The 17,718-nt window shown below is 40.3% G+C and overlaps 1 protein-coding gene across 1 annotated transcript; it reads right to left on the bottom strand.

The window, feature by feature from the left end:
- Positions 1–1,287: 1,287 nt before the first annotated feature.
- shcbp1 (SHC SH2-domain binding protein 1) lies at positions 1,288–17,456 on the bottom strand. Its single transcript, XM_084722570.1, has 13 exons — positions 17,220–17,456; positions 13,947–14,153; positions 13,731–13,846; positions 12,292–12,500; positions 12,088–12,183; positions 11,766–11,996; positions 11,497–11,674; positions 11,022–11,142; positions 7,174–7,305; positions 5,531–5,649; positions 4,227–4,313; positions 2,358–2,481; positions 1,288–2,265 (listed from the first exon to the last, which is right to left on the bottom strand). The coding sequence occupies exons 1-13, from the start codon at positions 17,359–17,361 to the stop codon at positions 1,940–1,942; spliced, it is 2,088 nt and encodes a 695-aa protein (XP_084578696.1). The 5' UTR covers positions 17,362–17,456; the 3' UTR covers positions 1,288–1,939.
- Positions 17,457–17,718: the final 262 nt, after the last annotated feature.

Genomic DNA, 17,718 nt, shown 5'->3' with positions numbered 1-17,718 from the left:
GAAAGTAATTGAGATCTATCAGTCTGGAAAAGGTTATGAAGCCATTTCTAAAGCTTTGGGACTCCAGTGGACCACAGTGAGAGCCATTATCCACAAATGGTGAAAACATGGAACAGTGGTGAACCTTCCCAGGAGTAGCCGGCCGACCAAAATTACCCCAAGAGTGTAGCGACGACTCATCCAAGAGGTCACAAAAGACCCCACAACAACATCCAAAGAACTGCAGGCCTCACTTGCCTCAGTTAAGGTCAGTGTTCATGACTCCACCATAAGAAAGAGACTGGGCAAAAATGGCCTGCATGGCAGAGTTCCAAGACGAAAACCACTGCTGAGCAAAAAGAACATTAAGGCTTGTCTCAATTTTGCCAGAAAACATCTTGATGATCCCCAAGACTTTTGTGAAAATACTCTGTGGTCTGACGAGACAAAAGTTGAACTTTTTGGAAGGTGTGTGTCCCATTACATCTGGCGTAAAAGTAACACCGCATTTTAGAAAAAGAACATCATACCAACAGTAGAATATGGTGGTGGTAGTGTGATGGTCTGGGGTTGTTTTGCTGCTTCAGGACCTGGAAGACTTGTTGTGATAAATGGAACCATGAATTCTGCTGTCTACCAAAAAATCCTGAAGGAGAATATCCGGCCATCTGTTTATGACCTCAAGCTGAAACAAACTTGGGTTCTGCAGCAGGACAATGATCCAAAACACACCAGCAAGTCCACCTCTGAATGGCTGAAGAAAAACAAAATGCAGACTTTGGAGTGGCCTAGTCAAAGTCCTGACCTGAATCCTATTGAGATGCTGTGGTCTGACCTTAAAAAAAGGCACTTCATGCTTGAAAACCCTCCATAGTGGCTGAATTACACCAATTCTGCAAAGATGAGTGGGCCAAAATTCCTCCACAGCGCTGTAAGAAACTCATTGCAAGTTATTGCAAACACTTGATTGCAGTTGTTGCTGCTAAGGGTGGCCCAACCAGTTATTAGGTTTAGGGGGCAATCACTTTTTCACACAGGGCCATGTAGTTGTGGATTTTTTTTCCTCCCTTAATAATAAAAACCTTCATTTAAAAACTGCATTTTGTGTTTACTTGTGTTGTCTTTGGCTAATATTTAAATTTGTTTGATGTGAAACATTCAAGTGTGACAAATATGCCAAAAAAAAAAAAAAAAAAATCAGGAAGGGGGCAAACACTTTCACACCACTGTAATGGCTACAACGTAAGGTGATGAGTTGGGTTACATCACACATTACAGAAGTATCATCATACTGCACCACCACATACGGAGGTTTCGACAGACACTTTTAATCGGCAGGAAATTCATTAGATTCACATTTCCACAAGTAGCTGTTTAAAACAAAGACTCATTTGTATCATCAGTGAAACAAAATATAAAACCTCACTGTTAACTTTCACTGGGCTTCTCTCAACCATAAAATACATCATCAAACCTTTAAAAACACCTGAGGCACCGTGAGAAAGTCACACTGAACTCATCATAACTAAAGAAATTAAGACTAATTGTGTGCATCATCACCAGTGCACTGCTGTCAGCAAACCACCACCTTAGAGGCAACATTTATTAGACCAAACCACCAAAATTATATTCAAAGTGACGAGTGGATTTCAAACTAATAAAGCATTAAAAACTTTTAAACATTTAGCGTCTGGAGCCCAAAGGAATAAATAAGATAAAAGCATTCGTGCAAATTCAAACGTGGGGATGAATTCACTGTTAGTTATTACATAGGTGGAGGTCAGTTCTGTTCAGTGGGCGGATGTGAGGCAGCAATATCATGACAAAGTAAAGAAATCATCTAAAATACGAAGGTGTCAGCAAATTACTGCTACAGAACAATCTGAGAGGACGTGTTAGTTGGCAGTGCATGCTTGGTCTGATTTTCAGTCTGTTTCTCAGTAGCAAGGTTCTGAGTCTGTCAGCAGAAAAAAGTGCCAAAGTCGCCCATGCCGTTGCGCCTGAACTGGTTTCCCTGAATGGAGACAAAGATCTGGTGGTCCATCAGGTCCTGGACGGCTCGGCTGCAGGGCATCTCCTTGCTTCTGCTCAGCTGACGACTGAACTGCCACATCTTGCCCGAGGTGGAGGCTGCACTGCCCTCTGTGCTGCTGCTGTTCTCTGCTGGTTCAGGCTGAACGTCTGCAGAGCTGCTGCTCGGGTTTGATGGTGATGTTGTGGACACAAGGTCAGTTTCTAGAACATCTCCCTGCTGCTTCTCTTCAGCTGTGGCTCCAGCAGAGTGTTCTGGAAACAAAAAGTCTCATCAATATTACAAACCTGCCTTGTTCTCCATGTTTTTATTTCTTATAATATTATGACTGTGAAGCTCTACCCACCATCACTTCTGTCCACAGAAGCTTTGTGTTGGTCCACTACGATCACCCCGTAGCCTTCGTTGTTGTGGATCACATTGTTCTCCATGGTGATGGACGGCATCACATCCAGCTCACCAGCAAAGTCCTGCACACAAAAAACATTTTCAGTTCACCCCAAAAGCAAAACTACATATTTCAACTCTTAACTGTAGTGTTATTTATCCATCTAGATAGTTTTTGTATGAGTTGCATAGTTTTGGAGGTATCAGCTGTAGAGAATTCTGCCTTCTCTCCAATATAATGGAACTAAAAGGCTTGTGGCACTCAAAGCACCAAAAAAACAATACATTTGAAAAATTCAAAACCAGTGTCTCTTACCAAAAACATGACCTGGTTACTCAGGGTAATCCACAGACCTTGGGAGCACTTTCATATAGGAACTACTTTGTAGAATCTACCAGAACTACTTTAGAATATATTGGAACTACTTTCTTTCTACTAGAGAGAAAGTTGTTCCTACATGAAACTGCTCACAATAAGGTCTGTAGATTATCTGAAGTAACCAGGTCATGATTTTTGGAAAGAGACACTGCTGTAGAGTTTTTCAAATGTATTTTTGGTGCTTTGAGCACCACAAGCCAAATCCCATTTAGTTCCATTACATTAGAGAGAAGGCAGACATCTCTACAGCTGATATCTCCAAAACTCTGCAACTCTAGTGTTTCCCCTGTAGTGTATTTGGCAGGGTGCCCCGCCCTCCCAACAGATGCCCCCGCCCTGCCAACGGGACCCCCACACAGAAATTCAAGTTGGAGATTTTTTTTAAATTCCCTTATTTAGTTTATATTTTAAAACGGCCTATAACATGTGTTCTTTTTATCAAATAAAAAGCTAACTCTAATTTGTGCGATTTCAGAGTCGGATGCGTTGCTATCGTTTCAGTACATTCATTACAGTGCATTTCTCCTCTCCTCTGTGATGGGTGGGTCTCCCCCCTCGCTCCTCTCTCACCGATGCACCGGTACAGACACACCCACCCACACTCAGAGAGCGGAGGAGAGAGAGTTTCAGACGGTTAAGGTAAAAAAACACCAACAAACAAACAAAGATTGTAAATGGACAACCGGAGGTTCCCCAATCTGCATTTTTTAAACGAACTGTACGTGGCGAGGTGGAAGCACAGGTAGCTCTGCGGCCAGTGTTAGCCAAAATGAGAGCATCTCTCCCAGCCCAGACCACAGCGCTTGTTAATCTCCTGCCCCTGTTAACGTCACCACGTCTAGACCCAAACACACCTGTTCAGCCCCCCCACCGAAGCACGTATTAAAAAGCAGCAGACGGGTCAACACCGTCAGTCTGGCTTTGATCCAGCATGACTGTCAGACTGTAGATACTCCGCATGGCTGTACAAGAGCCAACTTGGTGAGTGAATTGATTAATGAAATGGATGGATGGATGGATGGATGGATGGATGGCACGGCGCCAGGATTTTAATTTTGGGTGGGTCATGGTAACTTCGGTTGGGCCTTTTAATTACAAAAGTTAACACTGTTTCCAACTGGTAATCTCACTTTAAACTTTAAGTTTATACTTATTTCAAATGGCACGGGATATCTCCTTATCTATGTCTTCACTATGGATCAAGTAGATCAGTATATCAATTCATTAAGAAAACTGTCATTTTATTCATTTTAATGCATTTTCATTTGATCTGGCTGGATTACTCTTTAAATTGATTGTAAGGAGAGAGAGAAACGAAGTGATCAGAAAAATGGGTGAGCTACAGTGACTTTGAACAGGAGAGAGAGCGCGCGGTAATGGGGTCCTTACTGCGCGGGAGAGGGTCTACGCTCATTGAATGTTTGGAGGAGTCAGTTTGTCTGCTGTCACCTTGATGAGGATCCCGTCCTTACAGTGATGGATGCCGTTACCAACCAGACTGCAAACACTGCCAGGGTAAATCTCCACACCAGCCCCCTGCAGACAACACAGCAACATGACTGAGCACACATATAGTCACAATTACACTCAACACACAACTGACAAGGAAATCAGCTGATCTGTGTAGTATCAGTATCACTGTCATGTTAGACACATACAGTAAGTCAAAGTACAGACATGTCAAAGATGTTTGAGCCTAATCTGACTCATTGGATGGAGACTGTCGATGACCTCTGGTCACTAACGGAGTTCACCTCCCCTTGTTGCACCAAAACAAGTTCCCCCAACACCATTTTGCAGGAGCATCATCTCTGCATTCTGAGCTTAGTACCACTCATGTCGATTGTGATAAACAAATATAAAAACTGTTTTTCCTCAGAGCAGAGTGTGTGGAGCCAGAAACTTTACCCAATGCTGACACAGTGCTGGTCTAGGGTCTCATTTATAAAGGTTGCATAAGCACAAAACAAGGCCTGAAAGAGGCTGATGCCACATCCCTCACAAAAGATTTGATCTACAAAAGCTAGGACTGTAACTAACAATTATTTTCAGAGTCAATTATGTTCTTGATTAATAACTGTTTGTGTTAAAATGTTAGAAAATGGTGAAAAAAGTCCTCAAATGTCTTGTTTTATTCACAACTCAAAGATTTTCAGCTTACTGTCAGAGAGGAGTAAAGAAACCAACACATTTTCACATTTAAGAAGCTAAAATCAGAGAATTTTGACTTTTTTCTTTACAAAAATGCCTTAAATAGTTGGTGATTAATTTGATAATTGATTAATAACCAATTATATGCATGGGTCAGAGTGCACACATTCTGCCATCAAGTTTCTTTTTATAAGAGCTACAACAATTGGAGACAGGGGAACTGCCGGCGTAGATGAAGTGCTGAATTGAACCCAGATTGTAGAAATTAAATGTGAGATACCTTTTGCACATTTAATTTCACTTTATATCACACCTTATTTATAGATCCTAATTATCAGAAACATTCAAACCAGCATTCAGGACAGCTGCTACACTCAACTCATTGATTGTGTTAATATATGTGATATTGTCTCATATCAATCACAGGACCATGAATAAAACTGACTTTGTATTGTGGCAGACTTTGTGAAATCTGCAAATATCATATTGTTGTCCAGAGAATAGATATAATATGGAATCATGATGAAACTTGTCTCTCCTCCCCTGGTGAGGTGAAGCCTCAGTGGAGTCTCTCTGATGTGATCAGCATCATCAGCACTCACCTTGGAGCCGTACAGGTCACACATGTTCATGGTGAGCCGGGCCAACGTTCGCACGATAACTCCGGTGGTCTCACACTGTAGGACACAGTTCTCCATGGTCAGAGCCCCCTGACGCACACCTGACACAAACCAAACCACAAAATACATGTTAACAGACTGACTATTTTACATTCTGTTACACAGCACCTTGTGCGCACACAACAGGAAACAGGAACAATAATGACAATATTCTTCACTGTAGCATCACAGCTTAATATGTTTGCTGAGAAGTTTGTCTTCATCAGTGGACTGATGAAGGTGTCTGTAAGTTTTCGGTCCCAAACCCTTGTCTGGAATGAATGAATGTGTCTTCTGTCCCACCTCCTCCCTAATGTCTGTCATTGCTGCAAAACGTTACACTGTCTAACCTTTCTGTCATTGTCATCAGAAGAAATACATAATTTAATACAAATGTTAAAGACACAATGCTGTGACAGTTACAGCTAACAGACCAGCAGGGTGACAGCTCACCATCTGCAGGCAGCATGGTGCTCAGAATGTAAACACCAGGATTCAGTGGAGATTTATGAAAGCAGGGCTGCAACTAAGGATTATTTTCATCATCAATTAATCTGTAGACTGTTTTTTCAATTAATCAGTTAGATGTTTGATCTATAAAATGTATGAAAAATGTCAATCAGTATTTCCAAAAGCTCAACTTGACGTCCTCAAATGTGTTGTTTTGTCCACAACCCAAAGATATTGAGTTTACTGTCATTAAGACTATGGATGGGAATTGATAAGATTTTACTGATACCACTGCCATTATTGATTCTGCTTTTCAGTCCAATTCTTTATTGATTCCCTTTGATTCCTGTGGATTTTCTGTGTGGAAAAAAGTAGGCCTGTTATTATCATTATTATCAGGAGTTTTCACCATCTTGGAGGCTTGTTTAATGTTCATGGCTTTCTTCAACCACTGAGGGGCGCTGTAGGATTCAGACTCCTGAGGTTCACATGTACTGCAGACACAATGTTGAGACACAGCCCTCATCTGCAAAATGCCCCATGATGCATGGAGTTTAAATTTTCTATTTTATGTTCCAAATTACTAATGTTACATTTTGTTGGTGTTTTTAATGCACAGTTGTTCCCTTCTGTTAGTATTTGTGACGTGGTTCATGTTTGTAATTTTCATTTGTGTGCTGGTTTAGAGATGTTTTAGTCGACACCATGAGTCAGAGGTTGTCTACATTTCACCACTCCAGCTGGAATTTCTATGGTATAGCAGAGATTGTTTCTAGTGCATAGTATACATTGTAGGAAGCAAAAGAAAAATTCTGACTTGCCATAACCATCATAGAGAAGAGAAATGTAGCACTGTGTGAGTATGTACCTACTTGGAAAAGAATCCCACCACCTACTTAGAAATTAATAGTAGAATTGAAAGGACAGTTTCTTTAGGATGTTAATGGAATTGTAATTTTGGGAGTGGCTCTCAATGCCCATCCCTAATTACAATAAATTTGGAAAATAATCACATTATTGAAGCTGGAATCAGAGAATTTGGACCTTTATCCTTACATCACTGTGTTATAAACAGGTTTACAGGTGAGAAGCCACCACAGTGATGGAGGCTCATCTACTTGTGCCAGTATACTCACACAGGATGCCCTCGATAGCATCGTGCTGGATGAACTTGATGTTGGACAGTCGGACATCAGCTCCTGTCGACTCCACAAATGAGTCACCTTTGTTTTTCTTCTCAATCACCACATCATCAGGAAGTCCAAAGCCTGAAACACACACACACACACACACACACACACACACACACACACACACACACACACACACACACACACACACACACAGCTCTATGATTCAAGTAAAGAGGTGTGTGTTTGAGTTTGACTGTACTACACATCATCATTCATCAGGTTTAAACCCAGAGGGATGTCTGAATTTAACCCCTTCCTCTCACCGGGGTTTAGTAACATGTCAACATACAGTAAAATTATTCAATTCAAAGTACTTTATTTATCCCTCAGACAATCTGAGGACTGCCAGTATACACATACAAATACACAAACAATTCATATACACCAGTGTTTCCCAAACTTAGGGCTGCGACCCAAAATGGGTCATGGACACATTTTTATTGGGTCCCCAGCAGTGTTGTTTTCGTTAACAATGACGATAACGAAATGATTTCGTTAACGCACCTTTTTTCATGACTAAAACGAGACGGTGACGAGCTTAAGTTAGCTCTTTGATGACGAAAATATGACGAGACGTATCTGTTGTTTTCGTTGACGAGACGAGACGAGATGAAAATGTTAGTGGGTTGGCTTTAGGACTATCAACATGCATGGCATTTCCTCCAACTGTATGTGCAATCTGTCTGTCAAATGCTGAAGATATCAGCAATGCACCTGCATCCCGTCCTTGTTTGGTCACGCCCACCACCGGGCACAGTGCACACCAGGCCAGTCACACACAGTTTGTGGACCATGGTGGCAACGTCAGCACAAGGGCTTGGTGGGCGGAAAAGAAGTGATGACCCGCAAGATAATTTCATGTGTCTATTATGAATGGCCCATCGGTAAATAGCACTCCCACCACTCATACTACAAGTCCCACAATGCACTGCGACAGCTGCCGCACAACTCGAGGAATAAATCAGCTCACAGTCACAAAGACGCAAGCTTCTGTCAAACAACAATGTAAACAGGTTTGTCTGTTTAGGCAACTGACTCAGTGCAAAGAAACACAAGTATATGAAACCAGGTAAAAGTAAAAATAAGAGAAAGAAAGAGAGAGAGAGAGAGAGAGAGAGAGAGAGAGAGAGAGAGAGAGAGAGAGAGAGAGAGAGAGAGAGAGAGAGAGAGAGAGAGAGAGAGAGAGAGAATATGGACAGATGTGTCGACTTGATATAAAAACTTTTTATGATCATGAATCATAATATTAATGTACACTTCTGTGGTGCGCGCTTTTTTTACTCCAAGTCTGATTTGTGTACTTTTAAATACTTAACTGCTGCATTATTGTAAGTGATGATGAAGAGTGCAGACTCTGTCTCTCCTCTTCATCTCCTCAGTGTGTGTCAGTGTGCAGTTTAACCTTTTCCTAAAATACTGCTGGTTCTGTGGTGTTACATTTTAAATCTGAAGCCTGCAGTGAACCATAGAAGCTACAGTTGACTTTTCTGTTGAAGTTCTCAGTGCGTTTTGGCCTTAATGTTAAATTGAGGAGGTCAATATGTTCATCTGTACCTGATGGACTGATGGGTTTGTAATATTATTATATAAGCATATTTTTTATGTCAAATGCAGTGCCATTGAGGGTTTGCATGATTAAAGTGTGCAATATCTTGTGTCCAAACAAAAAGCAAGCATTTTCAAATGTAACCCCACCTGGATATGTGAGTGTAAATATTCTGAGCTGAAATATTCTCGTTTTCCTTTGTTATTGTTGAAGAAAAAAAAATTAAATCTCATTTATTTTATTGAGGAAATAGTTGTAGCATTCTGGCTGTTCAAATTCATATTTCTGAATAAAACAGTCAGTTTTAGACTGTCCAATAAATGTTAATCCTGTTTGGCCCGTGACTTATACTGTGTTTTAAATTTTGGCCCCTTCTGTGATTGAGTTTGACACCCCTGTTTTAAAGTCATTATTTTTTTCGACTGAAATTAATGACTAAAACTGGACTAAAACCCTTTTAGTTTTCGTCAACTAAAACTAGACTAAAACTATCAAGGATAGAAATGACTAAAATCTGACTAAAACTAGCTCAGATGTTCCCCCACCTGTTATTGTGTGACTCTGATGAATCCATACCAACCTCTTAATAACACTGAAGTAACACAATAACACAAACAACATATTCTATGGGGTAATGAAGTCTGATGGCTTTGGTACAGCAATGAAAATCCTCTAAATATAGCGTACACTTAAACTGATATTGATTTTTATTTTAGATGTTTAAATTACATGTTGCTGATGACCCTGTCAACAGCAGTACATTGCTTAGTTTCCTACACCAGCACTGCTGCTCCTCCTCCAAACGAGGGGCGTGTCGACCTCCTGCTACTGTAGGTAATACACTGATTGTGGATAAATACCTCATACAACCACACTTCAAATGATCCAAACTATCCCTTTATAGGAGCAATATGTAACCACAGCATGTGTGAAAATGAGTACAACAGTCCAAATAATGAGTTGGAGCCACAGACTGTACATTAAATAGGTTCTAATCCTGTTTAATATACAATCTATTGCTGAAGAGGCTCCACATAAGTGCAGGATGTGTGCAAGCTCGTAAATTGACAATAACAAACGGCAATGAGTCCTCCACTGTAAGTTGATCGGCTGTTTATAACTGTCAGTTGTCTGTCAAAGTAAAGTTAAGTCTGTTATGCTGAAAACAAAAGCCCACTGCTGTGAAATAACACACTCTGGATGATGCGTTAAGTTTGAGTTTAGTTGAAGTCTGATCTCTGATTAATTTGGAACAGACATACAAAACAGTTGTTCCAGTCCAGAACAGAAATTTCGAAGGGCGACACAGCGGCTGTAGTGTTCATGTGAAGTAGGGGTGTCCTGATCCGATATTGATATTGGTCCGATATCAGCCAAAAAACGAGTATCAGATTTTATCGGACTGCATCTAAAATCTCAGATATAAGCGCTCTGATAAGCAGTCCATTTTCTGCTCCAGCACTTCGATCCATAGGTGACTCTGGTTGCTGACTATTGTTCTCTGTTTGAGTAACATCACTTGACCAAGCCTTTTCTAACATTCCACACTACAAAATAAGTAATAAAAGTATGTATGATTCATGCTGATATTGTATCGGATCGATATTGGTATCGGCCAATACTCAAGGCTGCACTATCGGTATTGTATCGGAAGTGAAAAAGTTGTATCGGGACATCCCTAATGTGAAATACTTCAACTAAACATGTTTCTTTGATCTCTGATGACTCATTATGAAATATGAAATATATTAAAGACTTCTCCTTGAAGTACAGTACTTAAGTAAATGAACTTTTCTGACACTAAGATTTTAATTTCTACTCCAGATGTACATCAGTTCCAAATAGCAGCTATTGGTCTCTTTGATCACTAATAATTGTATTGGTATGGATTATTTCATTCACACAGTATCTGTAGGTGTGGATGATTTAAAGAATGACTGTTAAAAACTCTTTAAGCTTCAGATAATAATTTCTTTAGTTTTAGACACTTTTAAATCTAAAAACCATCTGTGTCCAGTCTCCATATTTCTAGATTTTGGCTCCATGTGACTGAGAAGAGACATAATAACAAATTCAAAATCTCTTTCTATAACATGGTAATTATTATATTTACTATCACACTCCTCTGAATACAAGATAAAACATAAAGGACAAAGACACAACCGTGCAGAGAGCCAGTGGAGGCACCAACTGATTTACAACACTGTCTGAAAAAAACAGATCAAACAAGAGAAAAACTGTTTACCTTCTATAGTGATGGAGTCTGGCAGGAAGATGGAGCTGCTGACACTGTAGATCCCTGGGAGAACAATGACCACATCACCCTCATGGCACGAATCCACCGCTGAGACTGGGTCTCTGTGGAACTGAACACACAGTTTTGCAGAGTCACACAACCTGAACTCACACACCATGTTCTCACACATCTACGGTACTAAAACTGTTCATCAGTGCTTGTTTCTCATAAAATCACTTGTACACACAGTACTGTCTGTGGACATATAACAATATTTGTATACACAAAATACTGTCAAATGTGTAATTATCAAGCTTAAAAAGTTTTTTCAAACTTGTTGTACTGGACTTCCAACCTCCATTGTAAATGGAGCACATCATCAGAAACACATTGGACCTTGATGAATCCCGGGATTTTTCAGAGGAACCAGATGAAAAATGGACCAACCATGGTCATATTGTGAGTGTATGTGTGTGGTACTGACCTGAATCTCCGTGTCTTCAGAGGAGCACAGAGGCAGCAGTCTGTCACTGAGGAGGGACTGGAGCTGGACAGGGCTACAGGATGCTGTGACCACATGGACCACCTTCATACCTGATTCCCTGAGCCCACGGCTCTGCACACACTGCTGCCTGGTGCTTCCTTTGTAGCCCAGCACATATCTGAGAGAGGGAGATGGAGGGAGGGATGATGGAGATATACAGGCAGGTTGGAGAAGACAGAGGAGACAGAGAAGCTGAGCACATGTCCTACCTCAGCAGGGGGTTCTCGATAATGTTCAGTTTGCGTTTAAACATCTCCAGCTGGTCACAGAGATTCAGGCCCTCCACCATGGACACGTTGTCCAGTTCTGAGTCTGAGTCAGTGCTGAGTCGGCCACGCAACTGTAAGAACTGCTGAAAGCACTGGGAGCATTTTTCCAATACAGAGTGATACTCTGCCACCAGGCCTGCTGGGACTCTGTCCTCTAAGATGTCGTAGTAGCTGAGAGAGGACACACTTTCTATTAGGATTCATGAGGATGAACCAATGCTCAGAAATACAACATCATCACCCAGATACAAGGTGAACTCACAGCCTGAGACGAGGCTCCACACAACGGACAAAGTAGTCAAAGTCATCATCATCATCTTCCTCATCCCACTCTTTCCAGATGTGTTTATAAAAGAACCTACAAACAGAAGAGGAAAGGATGACAGTAAATTTTAATCACACTGTTTCAAATGTGGAGAAGCAACAGCTGAGGATCAAGTACAGGATGAGTTGAGCAGAGTCCCACCTGAGGTGCTCCAGAGCGAGTGCGGTCTGATCAAAGTCTCCAGACTGCTCATAGACCACGTAGAGCTCCTGCAGCGGGATTTTGTGCTGAGTGGCCTCCAACAGAGTCTTCATGGCCTCCTCAGTGAATTCACAGCCTCTGGTATCACACTGCAGAGGCAGCACCAGCTCCACACAGGCCTTCAGAGTCTTAAAGTCCACATCACGCACCTGAAATCACGAGCAGCTCTTTAATCAATCAACTATTGATTCAACCAGATTCGTCATTTTACAACACAGGGCTGCACAATGAAAGCGAAGTTTGAGCCTCTTCATGCTTCACACTCACACAGAACATATACACAAATATTTCCATTTAGAATAAAATAAAACAATATATACATTCAATACAGATGCTCATGCAATGTAAATTCTCATTTTGGTTTGTCCAGCAGAGTGGCAGCATATGACCCATCCGGACTTCTCAGATTGAGTCAAATAAAAGCAAAGAGATTTCATTCAGGATAACAGCTTGTCCACCCTGAACTCTCAGGTGACTGTGTCAACACAGTGGTCACACTGAAGAGACTCAGGACAGTCTCAAATACAACAGGCCCTAAAGGCAGAGGACCAGTGTGTAAGATTTACTGTCACCTATCAGTAAACTTGCAGTTTGCAAACCTTTCTAAGCATGTAGGAGAATTACAGTGTGTGTGTGCTCTGTCCCTGTAAGGGTCCTGGATTCTCAGCCATTACATTTAAAACATCATGACTTTTAGAACGCCATGACAAAATGTAGCAAAACATATTTTTGATCAGAAATGATGGTGCAGTATGAACAACCTGTTGTGCAAGCAAGCACACTGCCTTTTCAATATGGCAGTGTTTATGTATGTGTGATTACTGATTGGGTGACACCTCTGACACACCTACCAAATTAAAGTATATATACCTAAAAGCCTGCTGTTCAATGCGGAAACCATAGCAAAAGGGTTTTTTTTTTTTACTGAACACGCCCAAGGTTTTTCCAGCAGTGGGGGGACAGTCCCTCAGTTCTTCTCAGGTCTTCTGCCTCCAAACCTTTCTGTAGAATCTTTTGTGTGGTCAATCTGTAAGATTTTGTTAGGCCTAGTCCCCTAGTTTATTTGTTAAATAACTTCTAACAGTGAACTTTTACTGAAAATACCAGTGAAGCTGGAGGGATGAGCTGCCACTTTCCTTTGTATTATATTATTTTGTTTTACTATATCTCAGGGGTCAGGTTTAGTAAATATCTGGTGGTGTGTTTGGTTCAGGGTTTGCAGGTACTACAGCTGAGGAACTCATTTTAGAACCTGCATCATCTGATCAAAGACCTGCAACAGGAATGGTTCCTCCAAATCTCTGTTCTGTTCTAACTCAGGACTGAAATAATCAAATGGGCTGAAAATATTTAGAGAAACGTGTGGATGTTTGTCTCACCTCCACCAGAACATCAAAGACATTGGTAGTCCACAGAGCCAACCAATCACACGTCTCCACCACCTTTTCTAGGTAGTCTGCTGTGAAGGCCTTCACTTCAGAGGGTTTACAGTCTCCTACATACAAATGCAGATGAGTAATTAGGAGTGTAGTTACACAGAGGGATTCTTATTAAATTGCATGTGAATATATCAGAGTGTGTGTGTGTGCAGTTACCGAGCATGTAGTCCTGGTACGCCTTGAACCTCTCATAGAACAGCAGGTGGCTCGTCTGGAAGGTGTCAGGAACACTTGAATCCCCTCCTGCACGGCGCTCACACCTCTGCAGCTGAGTGCCCAACTTTTCAGTGTTAAAGTGGTCTGTGCCACTGTCATCATCACTATCATCTTCATCCTCCTCCTCCTCCTCATTCTGAAACAGACCTTTTGTGAAAAACAGAATTATGATGAAAGAGCTGCAGAGGAATTTTGGTTTTCTTTTCTCTACCTTTGATGTGTCTGACCTCAGCTGTTTGTAGTTTAACCTTAGTCTCAGTCTAACATTAAGAGTTTTATCATCAATTAAAACAGGTTGAAGCTCACAAACTAGTTCTTACATAGAAATTAGTTACAAAATATTTACATCCACTAATGCAAATATTTAAAAAACTGGCCTTTCTCAATGAGCTCCTGACAGAGCGGGTGTTTCTAATAAATGCAAATAAAAGCAAAAAAATCTCAAAATACCATACAACAAATCCATATGACCCATGTTTCTATGGTCACATAGGAACCAAAGCAGGGCTGCGATGATTGATCAAATAATCAATAATTAAATTAATTGCCAACTATTTTGATAATTGATTAATCAGTTTGAGCTATTTTTTAATATAAAATAGCTAAAATTCTCTGATACCAGCTCATTAAATGTGATGTGAAATATTTTCTTATAATATTTTTTTTTTTCTTTCTTATTTTTCTTTATTTTTTTTATTTTATTTTTTTTTTTATTTTTACTCCTTATGTCAGTAAACTGAATATCTTTGTGTTATGGGTAAAACAAGACCAACTAATGATCAATTAATTCAGAAAATAACCTACAGATTAATTAATGGTGAAAATAATCATTAGTTGCAGCCCTAAACCAAAGCACAGCGGTTCAAGTTGAAGGATCAAGTTTGTGTCCTTACAACTGACTGTGTATGAACACACCTCAGGAATGGGTAAAGTGAAGATCTACATTTCTTTTCTTTTTTTTAAGTTTTTGGGTTGTTTTGACAGGGACAGCTGAAGAGCAGAGAGGAAAGGGGGTAGAGTGAGGGGATGACACACAGCAAAGGGTTGCGGAGTGGAACCAGCAGCCGCTGATGAGGACTGATAGGCTCAGTATATGGGTCACACACTCAAAATTCAAGGTGTCTATTGTCACACCTGTTCAACAAGTGCAATCGTAGGAGGCTCCATTTAAGAACAAGTTAAAGCATATGGTAAGCTAAGTAATAAAAGACAGAACAATAATAATAAGATAAATATAAGTAACAGTATAAAATACTCTTACTTATAAGTACTTACAAGTACAAGTTATATACCATAATAACTCTACTAATGGAGCTACAGGGGAACCCCAACTGTGGATCTACATTCCTTGTAGGGCTGCACAATTAATCCTAAAATTATCGACTCTCAATATCACCAAGTGCAGTATCCAAATTTAAGCAGCCAGCACTTGATTGCAATTTTTTGATAAAGGAAATGTGCAAAAACTGCATTATAATGAAGTACTGTAGTCCTGCAGAGATGCTCTGGGTAATACATCTTGCTCTCCAGATGTAAGAAAACATGTTTGATTGATACAGACCCAATCAAATGTCACATTATTGCAATTTTAATATTAAAATTATAATACAACTATGATCTGTCTAATTAATCATATTACAATTTCAGTCAAAAATAATCGCAACATGACTTTTTTAACCACATCATGCAGTTTACTGTGTCCAATCCTGTAGTCCAATCTAAACTGTACAGGTAACATAAACATGCTGATGGGCAGATTTGATGGTAGAGCAGCTGCAGACTGACACACCATCATCTCAGCAGATCTTGAAACTTAACACCCTTCTATTGATTTCCACTGGTATCCTGCAGGAAACAGGAAAAACCAGTAGCACCAGTATCGTCTGACAGTGTACTGGACAGTATCATGCAAGTCACAAGTAAGTTTCAAGTCTTTGCATTCAAGTCCCACATCAAGGTCCAAGTCCCGAGTCAAGTCCTAAGTCAAGACTGATGAGTCATATTGCTCTCTTTGCCACTTTGAATGACAGAGCCTCACCTCACCATTCCTAGTGCAACTGTAAATGTGAAAAAAACTTCAAAGTTGTTACATGTCTGTCTGTAGTTTTTGACCCAAATGTTTTGCATACTGCAATTCATTGTTTGTTGACCACCTTTAGTGAACAAGATTTCTTTAGTATAACTTAAAATAATTTAACTGGAGCTCAGTAACATAACATTAGTTATTCATGGTTCTCTGCAGCAACTTGATGGGATGCTGTCAGATTGGTTCAAACTGAATGGATCAGGTGAATTAAGTGTGAAATTGCTGAGAATGAATAGTGTTAATGTTAGTTGAATTTGGAAATGAAAGGAAATTAATTGATTGGTGGATTCACACTTTTTAAACAGACTAATCTTTGGGCTTCAGGGAAGGTATCAAGTATTTTCAAGTCAAAATGTTCAAGTCCAAGTGAAGCCATGTACCATTGTAAGTACAAGCTGAGTTGTGAGTCTGCTTTGATTTTGTCTAGTTGAGGTAAGTCATCAATTAGTCAAAAGTCTGACTTGACTCAAGTCATGTTACTCTGCAAGTCATGTGATTCCACACCTCTGCCAATGAAAACACAAAGCATTTTTTTTTCTAATCATAGACTTCATGAATCACTACAGCCTTCAATTTCCCCACTCCTCATTTAGATGAAAAAAGAAGTTTCAATGAGAAATGTTAATATCAGCTGAGGGAAAGAGAAGGAAGCAAAAAGAATAGCTGATGTGCAAACAGACCCACCCACCCACACACACACACACACACACACACACACACACACACACACACACACACACACACACTCCAAACAGACACTGAAAATTATTCATTAGTTCAAACCTAACCAGATCCTAGTCAAAGTCACAGAGAAGTTTCAGTATAGACTACACATCATTATGTGAGCAGAAACTAGAGCTGATGAACGATTGATTGATTGATTGATTAATGCTACTGTCACTCCTGACACCCTCATTCCCAGTGAGCACCTATAAACAGATTGTTATAATTTATCATCACTTAATTCCATGATGGGGACCAAACATTTGGTCTGTGACTGCTGCAATTGTTACTTTTACACAGAAAACAAAGTACATTAGCGTTAGAAGTTAGTTAAAAGGTAAATTAAGCAACAATGGTTACGGTAATGAGAGATAAGATGTATTTTAACAAGCAGAAACAGACACCTTGAGTCAAACCGGACACATTCTGTCCCCCGTTGTTCCTCTCCATGTCGAGTTCAACGTTAACGTAGGACTCCAAGTCAACTACCACGATGTTTGACATCTCGTCTGCAGCAGACGGAGTTTCCCGTGCTTCTTGCTCCATGAACAATTAAAAATACCAACTGAGTATGTGGGCAAATCCAATTTAATGGGCTAAAATGAGCCAGCTGGGCTTTTGTCAGTTTGACAAATACGAACTTTATAGCACACACCCAGTTACTTTCAAAATATTCCCGGTTTGCAGGGCCGCAGCCAATCCACAACTGTTACAACTGCAGGATGTCCCGCCTCCTCATTCTCGAACCCCTGTGAGCCAATGGGAAAAAGGTATGTTGACAAAACTGGGTCGTGTCTAAAAGGGAACCCTTGATTTGCGAAACCCTCGCGATATATGTGCGCATTATTTTTTGATTGGCACCTTGTGTGCACTAGTTATGTTTTATAATGTGACAACACTGCG

Source organism: Lutjanus erythropterus, chromosome 1, assembly GCF_056507025.1.
Source record: "Lutjanus erythropterus isolate fLutEry1 chromosome 1, fLutEry1.hap2, whole genome shotgun sequence".
Classification (NCBI taxonomy): Eukaryota; Metazoa; Chordata; class Actinopteri; order Lutjaniformes; family Lutjanidae; genus Lutjanus; species Lutjanus erythropterus.
Note: the sequence above shows the minus strand (reverse complement) of the source record. Positions and strands in the feature narration are given on the sequence as shown.